Source organism: Myotis yumanensis, unplaced genomic scaffold (assembly GCF_028538775.1).
Source record: "Myotis yumanensis isolate MYYU_CA2020_CCGP unplaced genomic scaffold, mMyoYum1.0.hap1 SCAF_17, whole genome shotgun sequence".
In the NCBI taxonomy this organism is placed as follows: Eukaryota; Metazoa; Chordata; class Mammalia; order Chiroptera; family Vespertilionidae; genus Myotis; species Myotis yumanensis.
The window spans coordinates 5,806,214-5,817,953 of NW_027223768.1; the positions used below are offsets into that span (position 1 = coordinate 5,806,214).

Sequence of the window (11,740 nt, forward strand, 5' to 3'; positions counted from 1 at the left end):
CTCGCTGGATGACACCCTCGTGGCACTGTCGCTGCAGAGTTGCTGGGTAGGTTCTCTTCCATGCCCCGCCCGCCCTCGTCCTCACCCGGCTCCTGTGCATCTCCGCAGGTGTTGATTGAGACGCTCTGTGCGCTGGGGGCCCAGTGCCGCTGGTCTGCCTGCAACATCTACTCCACGCAGAACGAAGTGGCTGCAGCACTGGCTGAGGCTGGTAAGTTTCAGCTTTTGTTGTTACTGTTATTACCAACTTTGCCTCCAAATAATTATCCAAACATAACTTTTATGTATCACAATCGTCTCTACAGTGCCATGTCTGTCTAGGGGCTGTAAAATTTGGAGGACAATAAAAATATCAACAGGAAGAAAATGGATAATAAACTTAAGGTTCATGTCCATGATAGAATATTATATAGTCATTAACAGTGATTTTTGAAAAGACTAATTACATGGGGACGTGCCCAACTCTAATGTTAAATGAACGAGGAAGAATGTTAAAATGTACGAGCTCAGCAGGTCTCCTTTCACCCAGGGTCTCATCCCTTTAGGAGAACACGAGCAGTGCCTTCTGCATTGATAGCACGTTAGATAAGTTGGTGTTCACCGTCACTGTGGAACTATATGACCACTCATGAGTTCAGTTAAACATCAAATGATTGTTATTGTCAAAATGTTCAAAAGAAAATCACCGTGAAGTTTCTTTAAGGATCTCGCATCTCCCTAGGATGCTCAGAAAGCAACTTGATAACACTGTTGTTTGTCTTATTTACTCTTTTCTGGTGTTTATTGCAAAAAATTTAGGAGGTTCCAAAACAAAATAAAACACCATGATCCTGCTACCCAGACACAATTTGACCATTTAAAAAATTTTTCTATTCACTTTTTCCAGAGATGAACTAAATCTCAGTATGCATGCAGTTTTATAACCCAACTATAACATTGTCAGAAGTGGTTTCCCACGTCCCTGAGAACTTGGACAGCGCCATTTGTCGTGCTCAGCCACGTGGACGAGGGGTTCTACTTCAGAGGCGCTGTTTTGACTTAGGTCCTTCCTAAGTTGTTTCCCTTCTAGCATAGTTTCTGTAGCCCTTCCAGAGAGTGATGTTGGTCTGGGACATGCCCCGAAGGAGTAGTAGCTGACCTGTGTCCTCTGTGCAGGCGTTGCAGTGTTCGCGTGGAAGGGCGAGTCGGAAGATGACTTCTGGTGGTGCATTGACCGCTGTGTGAACATGGACGGGTGGCAAGCCAACATGGTAATCATGCATGTTCATCCTACACTTGGACAAGACAGTTGCCTTTTTTCCCTCAAAGCATGGTTCCCTGAGTATGTTTTGGAAATTTGGTCTGACACACTCACTCTGTTGCCAAGTGTTTAGCCTGCTACCTATTCAGAATGGGTCTGAGAACTGGTCTGAGTACTGACTGCACCGGTGGGGGCAGGGGAAGACTCGGCAGGCAGAATGAGACAGCAGGAAGTGATGTGGTGCCCTGCCGAGTAGGAGTCTCATTTCTTCCTTCCGGCCCCGACTCCTTTTGCATTGAAAGGGGCTATATATTTCAAGACTCAGCTCAAAATGAGTGTGTGAATAGCCTAATACTCTTCACTAGAGTCCAGACAAACTTAGGAACCCTTTTAACCATGTTACACCAACAAATTGTACTGCTTACTGTCCCGGCCTGCTCCTGGAGCTCGGAGCAGCGCTCTCCCAGCACGTGCAGGGCTCGCTCACTAGCACAGAAAGTGGTTCGCAGGTCCCCCCAGCTCTAGCAGCCTGAATGCCCATAGAAGTCTTCTGGCTGTTCTGTAGATCCTGGATGATGGGGGAGACTTAACCCACTGGGTTTATAAGAAGTATCCAAACGTGTTTAAGAAGATCCGAGGCATTGTGGAAGAGAGCGTGACTGGTGTGCACAGGTAACAGACTGGAGTAGCCGCCCCGTGTCCTTGCTGAGCGAGTTCTTCTGGGCTGTCAGGCTGCAGGGCGTGTTTCAGACCTGTCGGTGTTGAGTTCTTACTTTGAAAAATCCAGGAGACCCTAAAAGGAAGTTATTCCAGGTTCTAGTTCACATTTTTCTCTCCCACTTATTCCACTGTGATTCTCAATCTGTGTTGGGAGGTAGGGAGTGAGTATGTCTTGAAAAACTGTATTCAATATTGTATTATAATTTCATATTTGAAATAGGAAAAAATTCTATTGTGAAACTGGGTGTCAGATACGCTACAAAAAATAAAACTGGGCAAAATATTCTCGGCTTGTCAGAGTACCTAAAGATGCTCGCAAAAGCGTTCCCAGTTGGGGGCACGTGGCACGTTGCTCTCACGCACAAGGGAACCGAATCAGAATCTTTGATCATCTTTGTTTATGAGCAGTAGGCATGGTAAAGATTGAGAGGATGCTGCCTAAGGAAATATATCCCCTTTTATGGAAGGGAAGTAAATTTCTTCAGTTGAAAGGATTTTTTTTCCTTTCCAAATAAAGGGGACGGAGGTGGGGGGGTGTGGGGGAGGGGAATGACAAGGAAAGTGAGGAGGGATGACGAGGAAATCATTTGTTTACTAATATCCGAGGGCATGTCAGGCTGGGGAGGCAGCATGGAGCTTGGAGAGGATTAGGCAGATTTGCCACGCGTCCTGTTTACCAGCTAACTGGTCTTGTTTTTGTGGCTTCTTCTTCCCTTAGGCTGTATCAGCTCTCCAAAGCGGGGAAGCTCTGTGTTCCAGCCATGAACGTCAATGATTCTGTTACCAAACAGAAGTTCGATAACTTGTACTGCTGCCGAGAGTCCATTCTGGATGGGTAGGTTGAAGAGCACGGATATCAGGCTACGGGCGTGCACGTGGGCGGGCCGCAGTGCTCCCTGTCAGTCCTCCAGTCGTCGCCCCTGCTCTTCCTCTGGGTCCATTCCTTACGGAGCCCCGCCTCTCCGCCTCCAGTTCTTGTGGGCTTGCCCCCCACTTTGAATTCTGTGCGAGGGACTGTGTTTGAGCTAACAGCGTTCGAGTTGAGCCCTGTCTGTCTCTACAGCCTGAAGAGGACCACAGACGTGATGTTTGGTGGGAAGCAGGTGGTGGTGTGTGGCTACGGTGAGGTAACTAGCAGGGCCGCAGGGCCTGTCTTTTCACGGACTTACCAGAAATGCCGCGTGAAGGCTGCGTGCTCAGGGTGGCGTCACTGACGAAGGTTTAAAATACTCTTAGATAACGTATCTCAAAACAATAGCAAAAGTCCTTTATTCAGATTATGAATGAAGACATGAAATGAATCAAGTTCAGATTTTACCACTTTGTCTTATGGGTTGGAATGTTGGTATCATTTCCCCCATTCTTTTTTTTTTTTTTTTTTTTTTAATGTACTTTATTGATTTTAGAGAAAGGGAGAGAGACAGAAACCTCAGTGATGAGAGAGAACCATTGATTGGCTGCCTCCTGCACACCCCCTGCTGGGAATTGAGCCCACAATCCGGGCATGTGCCCTTGACCAGAATCGAACTCATGACCCTTCAGTCTGCAGGCTGATGTTCTATCCACTGAGACAAACCAGCTAGGGCCATTTCCCCCATTTATAACAACAGCCTGTTTTGAGACTTAATTCAAGGGACTAAGTCGCATTTTAGCCCCGCAAGCACCTGGCAGTGGAGTGAGGGTGAATCCACCTGGCACAGAGCTGCCTGTTTCTAAGCTAGGGTGGGTGAAGGGGGTTGCATTGTCATCAGCGATGGCCCGCAGGAGTTCCTGTGCTGCTAGGCTGTCCTTGAGTTTAATGCATCTCAAATGAGAGTGACCAGGTCTCTCTGGACTAAGAAACTAGAGTTACAGTTGCTCTTCTTGGCCTTGTGTCCCTACTGGTAACACTTTTGTTCCCTTGATCTCATTTACTGCCCCAAGCCCTGCCCTTGTATGCAATAGGGAATGTCTGACTAAGGTCGCAGCATGCATAGTCTGGACCTATCTCCGCTCTGCCTGGGCGGGAGCCTTTGTGCCAGGGCTCGCGAGATGATTGGTGACTTCAGGGAGTTAGTTCCCGCCTCCCACAGAGCCTGCTGCCTGGTGCCCAGGCCCTGGTGGACCTGAGGCCTGACGCTCTCTCATGCTCGGTAGGTGGGGAAGGGCTGCTGTGCTGCTCTCAAGGCCCTCGGAGCCATCGTCTACATCACAGAGATCGACCCCATCTGCGCTCTGCAGGCCTGGTAAGCACGGTGCTCCGTTCACCCTGCGTGCTTTGTTTCTGAGAGTCCGTGAGTGATCGCATGACCCATTCCCTGCAGAGTCCTCAGAGGAGGAGGCTGGGGTCGCCCTGTCCCTCCAGTGCCATCCCAGGGCCTCTTCGCTTCCAGGGTGGAATCTTGGGGAGTCTGAGGGGGCCAGTGGGTGTCGTTGAGCATAGCTGTCACTCACCGTCCCTGTGGGGTGGACTGGATCTGACTTCAGAAAGGAACTTCTAGTCTCGGTTAGTGGCAGCTTCCGGCCCTGCCCCCTGGCTTTGCTCAGTGTCCTTCCTGTTCTTCCAGCATGGACGGGTTCCGGGTGGTAAAGCTCAGTGAAGTCATCCGGCAGGTGGACGTGGTGATCACCTGCACAGGTGAGTGCCGTGCTGTCCTGCAGGAGTGCTCACTCGGGCTGTCCCCACGGTGGTCAGACTGACGTCACTTACCGAGGCCGCGCTCGGGGTCAGGGCTCTGAACTGGAGGAGCTCTCAGAGCCTTGGCACGTCCTCAGAACAAAGAGCTCTCCCCGTGGCTCGTGCACTGCGCGGTCTTACCACCAATAACGTCGCCTGAAGAGCTGTTCGTTATGCAACGTACATGTCTTTTCTTATGTACGTGCCCTTTAATGCCAGTGAGCCTCCTCTCCGCGTTCTCACTGACAGCACCCAGCGCCTTGTTCTGCATCTCTTCAGCCGCCTGTCTTTACTTTCAGGAAATAAGAACGTAGTGACGCGGGAGCATCTGGACCGCATGAAAAACAGTTGTATCGTGTGCAACATGGGCCACTCCAATACGGAAATTGACGTGGTGAGGCTTCTCACGCATTTCCCTGGGCCTTTGCCCTCTTCCTTCCCACAAGCCATTCAGTCACCTGTGCTGTCTGCCTTTCAGACCAGCCTGCGCACCCCGGAGCTGACGTGGGAGCGGGTCCGTTCTCAGGTGGACCATGTCATCTGGCCCGACGGCAAGCGTGTCGTCCTGCTGGCAGAGGTACGCCCGGCTGGGCTTCGGCAGAGCCGTGCACGTATGGAGCTAGGTCCTGAGGGGGGGGGGGGGGGGGGGGCGCGGGGGGGGGCGGGGGGGGACAGTGGGCCTGTTTCCCGGGCCTCTGTCTTTGCATACCGATGTGTTTCTCAAATGGTCTGGTCCCCAAAGTAGAATCACTCACAGAACTATCTGCTTTTGACTAAGTAACACACTGCTTCCTGGCCACAACTGAGTCTTCGGCTTGTCAGACTCGGGACTTGCAGAAAGCAAGACACACCTGGCCTGGAAGGGGAACTCTTCCTCCACCAGCTGAGTCCAGGGCAGAAAGGGCCCTCCTGCATTTGTGTGACTGGCTGACTGGCATGTGCGATGGGACAGCACCCTCACCCAGGGCTCCCTTTTCCCTCCCCAGGGCCGCCTGCTCAACCTGAGCTGCTCCACAGTCCCCACCTTTGTGCTGTCCATCACGGCTACCACACAGGTACGTGACAGCATGCTTCTTGTCCTGCACTGCGACAAGTGGACGGGCCCAGAGCAGCGGTCCCGGGAGAGGGCCCTGCGGTGTCGCCGTCTGCACAGGGTTTGTGTTTTCTGACCTTCTCCTCCCACTTAGGCTTTGGCACTGATAGAGCTCTACAATGCACCCGAGGGACGCTACAAGCAAGACGTGTACTTGCTGCCCAAGAAAATGGGTGAGTGAAACCCGTAGAAACCCCTGTTGGTCATGGCCTGTGGCGTGGTTTGGTCAAATGAGCACCGTGGAAGGCATGGGAGTCAGAGCAGGTTCTAGTCCCTGTTCTCACACTGAGGCTTTGGGCCTCAGGACAAGTTCTAATCTCCATGAGCCTCAGTTTGTTTGTTTTTTTATCAGTAAAGTGACAATAATACTGCGTACATTGCAGAATGTAGTGAGAATTCTAGCTACTGAGTAGGAGTGCTCAGCACAAAGGGTGTGAGGAGGGGCTCTTCCTCTGCGCAGCCTCGGAAGTCCAGCAAACTTCCCGGTCTGCCGCTGAGGGCAGCTTGGACCACAGTGAGAAGCAGAGAGCAAAGGTGGGCTTTACTGTCCTGCTCTGTGTAGCTATGCAAACAGCCTCTTGTCGTCCAGGGGACAGCTGTGCTGTGTTCGTGTGACATAGTACATCTCTCCAATTCTTTACCTTCCAGAATTGTGGTGCCCATCCCCCCAACTATACCTGATCAGCCCAGTTGGTCAGTCTTCTAAAACCTAAAAAACTTCTGGTTCTCATCACCTCCAATAGCTTACCTGAGATTGTTGTTGTTTTTTAAATCATATTCATAAAGGTATAGCCCAGGAAGTTTATCATGGAAAAGTAATGTTTGTGCCAGCGGCCTTAGAAACGCCCGATCCTAAGATTAGAGGCCTTGGTGGACCTGACCCTAAGTAAATGTTGGTGACACAAGGCCCTTTTGAGCGTCCCGGTGCCCACTGTGATTCATCGCGTGACTCTAGTCTGGTTAGGGAAGTTGCTGCAGGAAGGGGAGAGTGGTTCATGCCACTGAGGTGAGGCCACAGCTTTGCCAGAGAAGGACGGGGAGGTCCAGGTCTTCCCATGTTGCCATCCCGGAGGTGGCTTTCCAGACGCACTCTGGCTAGACTGGGAGACGCTCCCTGCCTAGGAAGGCAGTCGAGGGTTGTAAGCACATTTTCAAGTTGTAGAGTCTCCCAAAGGTATTCTGTCCCTTGTCCGTTATCAAGAAGCTTCAGATGGGAGTAGGGAGGGCAAACCCCAAGAGGCATGTCTGAAACGGAGTCTGCTCCCGCCACCTTGTTCTTCCTAGATGAATACGTTGCCAGCTTGCACCTGCCATCATTTGATGCCCACCTGACAGAGCTGACGGATGACCAAGCAAAATATCTGGGACTCAACAAAAATGGGCCATTCAAACCCAATTATTACAGGTAACTTGGGGGAAAGCAAGTGAAAAAGCTCTTTCCCCCGATATTAAACCAAGCTGACTGCCAGCTTCCTTAACTAAAGCTAATGTCATACCTGATTTGGATGAGTTCAGGAACTCTGCCTGCACTAACAGGGTAGGCAGAGAAATGCTATATCTCTTAGCAAATGTAAAGAGTAAAGGTTTCCTAAAATTTTGGAGCTTGGGCTTCACCCCTAGGGACTCTGATACAGTTGGTCTGGGATGGGGCCGGGCTTGTTTTGTAAAAGCTCCCAGATTATTCTAATGTGCAGTCAGTGTTGAAAACCACTGACTCCTGTTGTCAGGGAGCAGGAGATGAGACCAGAGATGGCATTGTCAGCAAAGGGTAGAAGCACAGGGAAGCGTGATTCCTGGGGAGCGACTGCAGGGACCCAGCCTGGCCGGAGGGACCCAGCCTGGCTGGGAGGGACCCGGGCAGTGTGTCTGGTTCTAATTCTCCGGGACTCCCATGTGGAAGACACAGTGCTAAGTCACCCATCTCTCTTTACAGATACTAATGGACCATGTGACCAAGGACCAGTCCACGTGAATCATACAACTCGACAAGAAATCTTTTTTAAATAACTTTTATTTTCTTCTTATTCCTTTCCTCTTGGTGTTTTTTTTTTTCTTTCTATAATTTCATTCTTGTTTTTTCATCTCATCATCCAAGTTCTGCAGATGACACAGGAACTTGCTTCATGGCTCTTTAGGTGAAACTGAGGTTCAGGGGTCCTCACCCTAGTCAGAAAAGGAGGATTTTATTCTCCCAGCCCAGAAAGGGGGTCTTTCTTTACCATTTCTGGGGACTTTAGTCTTAACTGGGTACCTTACTCACAGGAAATGTAAGGTGCCTTCTAGGTGGAACAATCTGCAATGTCTAAATTGCCTTAAGAGCCCACTTCTTAGCTGCTGAATCAGTGCTCTTTGACTTCTTCAGAGGAGCAGGGATGGGACCTACCAGCCAGGTAGGCCAGTCGTAGGTGGTGCATGTCAATTCCCCCCTAGATGTCCCAGCCCTGTCTCCTGTGTGAGGTGGTGTGTCTGGTTCAGATACGTGCACAGTGAGTGTTGCTTGTTGGGATCCAATAGGCCCATGTGGATTAGTACAGCCCTTCCTCCACGCCCACCAGACTTTCTCATTTTTCACATTTTTAACCCAGACTGCACTCTATTAAGTTGAATTCTGTCCCCCAGCATTTATTTCTGTTGTACCAAAAAAAAGTAAGACACATGTTTAGTGTTAACGCTGAGAAACTGCTTGGGTGGCTAGTTGGTATCAGTGTTTCTTTTAAAGCTTTGGCACTAAGAGGGCAGAGTTGAGTCAAGAGCAATGTGGGTCTCAAACTCTGTTAAATCCCTGTTTCTAGCCCACAATTTATAGCTTCGGTGGTCTGGGGCCATAACAGCCAATTCTCGAAGCTCTGCCCTATACAGCTTGTGCTGAAGGCGAATTTCTTGAACCGTTACTCAGTATAAAGCACTGAGCTCTATCTTTAGGATTTATCCCTCAAGAGCAAATTTCTGGTCAGCTATGCTTCTGCAACCTAACATATTTAAAGGGAGGTAGAGTGGGGGGAGGAAGGATACATCCACATTGGGCCACGGTGAGGGAAGGCCAGCCCCAGATAACTTTCTGGGACTTTAGGCCCCATAGAACATTAGTTTGCAGAAGTGGTACCACTTTTGATTGACCAGTGTCACAAAAACTTTCTGAACTAAGATCTTAAATGGGCAGCTTGTGCGGAGAGAAAGTGATCAGCCGCGCTGGCTCGCGCTCTGAACTCCCCAACGAGGCTCTCAAAGCCACAGAGCTGCATCCCTGTGCCGTGCATCAGCTCCAGCGTCTCTGCATGGTCATGTGAGCTTTAGGTCTCGCGCTTTAAGTATATATGCCCCAGGACCCTGAATCCTCAACTCGCTCTAGCCTGTGACCCTTCAAAACTGGGCCAGGATCAGTGCGAGGTGCTAGGAATTGCCGTCTCTCGCGCCATTGATCAGAGAGACAGACATTAAAACAGGAATATCATACCAGGGGACAATGGTCTTGCCAAACTTTTTTCCTTTTCCTCTCCTGTTTCTTCCCACTCCTTGCCAGTGTGACCATGCTTGCTTCTCTGTAGATGTTAACGGTTCCAGCCCTTTCCCAGGGCATGTAACCAGCCAATCAGAACACCACATCCTTTAGGGGAAGTAACCTGGCCAACAGGGGTGTCCAGCTCTGCTGGAGGGAAGGGGCCCAGGTCCTACTGCCCTCTGGGCCGCCCCTGCTCCCAGATCTATTACTGTGTCCATAGGAACAATAGGTAAGGGCTCCGTCTTTGTCAAGCCATGTAACAAGGACACTGTGGGGAAATGTCTGGCCCAGAGGGAGCGTGTGGAGAGCAACTTGGGAGGAACAAGTTTATTTTGTACTGAGTGATTTTTAATGAATGCAATATTAATCCTTGCAGATGAGCAATAATCATTAAAGTCAATTAAAACGATAAGACCTTCTTGGAAGTCTGTGTCATTCTTGGTCGAACAGCAAAGCTTCATTAGAACCTGTTTTCTAAGCTGGGACCAGTCCTCTAATTGTTCTGGATCGTGGGCCAGAGGGCACTGATTTTGTGATCCTCTGACCTTGCTTACCCCTCACCCCGCTGAGCTTTAACCATGGCTCTCCACTTCAACCACCAGGTGGCACATTTTCTCACATCTGGTTTGTCACACACGGTCTCTGGCCAAAAAATGATAATGAAATATAAGTCCACAACCCCCTTTCTGAACCCCTGTGTTTTGAAATTGAGAGTACTTCTGATTGTTAGGAAATATACAAATATACAATATATTAGATAATACCTATTAGGGGAATGTGGAGGACCATTCCATATCAAGTGTGTGAATATTTCTTCAATTAAGTGTATTAAGTATACAGAATAAGGGATAAATAACTAATAGCCACCCATCAGTTCAGATGAGGTTTTGCTGCCAAATTAATTTTTGCTAAACAGTAGGAAAAGTTTTTTGATTTTTTAGAATTTTTTTTAATTTTGGAGTTGTGGATAAAGACTTGTAGCTCTCAAATAATTAGTTACATTCATGTGGTGGTGTGTGGCTCCATCCTATATGTCTTACACAATTAGCATGCTTGATCCTCACAATCCCATGAGGTAGGTACTACTGTTATCCCCATTTTATAGATGGGGAAATTGAGACAGTAGGGTGAAGTAATTTGCCCAAAGGTACGCAACTCTTCACTTGGTAGAGCTGGAATTAACCCAGGTAGTCAGACTCCAAGATCCATGCTTCACACTGGCCAATATCGATTCTAGGAAACAGCCCAAACCAGGTGCTAGTATCGAAGTTACATATGAGGTTGGTTTAAAATATATTCCCAGATCCTGTGCTAGACCTGAAACTCAGGGCCATGAGGAAGTTAAATATCTCTGCAGAGTAACCCCACAGTTGATAGAGCTAGGATTTTACCCCAACGTCTTTCTGGCTCTCAGGGCCCTTCTCCTAAGTCACCTTAAGGCTCCCCAAGGGTACTTTCAGGATGTCACTTCTCAGCAAAATTCTTTTAGCAGAAGAAACGGTGTGGACAGGAAGACCCAAACTGCCGATGCCATGACTTTCTTCATGCTTCCTGCGTAGTCCTGACAACCCAGAGTGCCTGCTACCTCCTAGTGCACCACACTCTGCTTCCCAAAGCCAGAGCCCACTTACACTTCACCCACTTGTGGGCCCCAAGATTCACTGATGAGCAATTGGGCCTTTGTGCTCCGGATTTGGCTGGCATTTTTAAGGATACAGTTCAGGATCTATTACTAGAAGTGAAATTACTGAACCAAAATCTTCTCTATTCTAAATATAGCCAAAACAGCATAGGGTCTTCAAGGTCTGAACTCCCTGCCAGGTAACAGAGGTTGTGATAGGTCAGTCTTAGAACTTGACTAAACAACAGTCATTATAACTAGATGTCAGTTGTGTGTGGGTTGTGTGGGATTTGCTGACTTTATCTGAGAAGCCTCAGCATTGGTCCTTTCCCTGCAAATTCCTTAGTTTTTCCAATGAACTTGGTCCAGCCCATCTGGGATGAAATATGTATTTACATGAAAGAACCTACTAGGAGGGACCCAGGCAGAAATCATACAAAAGTTGCATCACAGAGACTTTCTAGGAATTGAGCTGGGGGTGTGGAGAGCCAAGCAAGACGAGGTTCAGGAGAGACAGATGGACAGAGTGCCTTGAAGGACTTCACAGCACAGTAACGCAGTTACTACACGTCACTGCTAAGAGGTCCAATGAGCATCTCAAACTGGACATGTCCAAACAGAAATTTTGATGTTCCCCATAAACCAGTTTTTCTTTCTCCCAGATTTCCCTATTTTTATAAGCAACACAACCACACACTCAGTTTCTCAAGCCAAAAATCTAGCACTCATTCTTTCTTCCTCTCTCCAGCCTCTGAGCGTCCTGTTGCATCTACCTACACAATATAGAAATATAGCAACCCAGTGCTCCACCCCTTGCAAACCACCATCATTTCCATCTGTAATTGCCTGACCTGTCAACAACCTCGTCCACTCTTGCAGCTCTTCAATCTCTTCTCCAAAAGACATCAGAC

General features: G+C 48.9%; 1 protein-coding gene across 2 annotated transcripts in view; it reads left to right on the forward strand.

The window, feature by feature from the left end:
* AHCYL1 (adenosylhomocysteinase like 1) overlaps window positions 1-9,620 on the forward strand; it is a 31,669-nt gene extending 22,049 nt beyond the window's left edge. The window contains exons 5-17 of one of the 2 annotated variants that reach the window (XM_070397165.1): window positions 109-211; window positions 1,156-1,250; window positions 1,806-1,912; window positions 2,679-2,795; window positions 3,024-3,087; window positions 4,097-4,185; window positions 4,507-4,577; window positions 4,916-5,010; window positions 5,095-5,193; window positions 5,603-5,671; window positions 5,804-5,882; window positions 6,994-7,114; window positions 7,643-9,620. In XM_070397165.1, the coding sequence (XP_070253266.1) occupies window positions 109-211; window positions 1,156-1,250; window positions 1,806-1,912; window positions 2,679-2,795; window positions 3,024-3,087; window positions 4,097-4,185; window positions 4,507-4,577; window positions 4,916-5,010; window positions 5,095-5,193; window positions 5,603-5,671; window positions 5,804-5,882; window positions 6,994-7,114; window positions 7,643-7,649 (1,116 nt within the window). In that variant the 3' untranslated portion in view covers window positions 7,650-9,620. Of the gene's footprint in view, window positions 1-108; window positions 212-1,155; window positions 1,251-1,805; window positions 1,913-2,678; window positions 2,796-3,023; window positions 3,088-4,096; window positions 4,186-4,506; window positions 4,578-4,915; window positions 5,011-5,094; window positions 5,194-5,602; window positions 5,672-5,803; window positions 5,883-6,993; window positions 7,119-7,642 lie in introns of those variants that run through there. The other variant, XM_070397164.1, reaches the window with a different exon arrangement.
* Window positions 9,621-11,740: the final 2,120 nt, after the last annotated feature.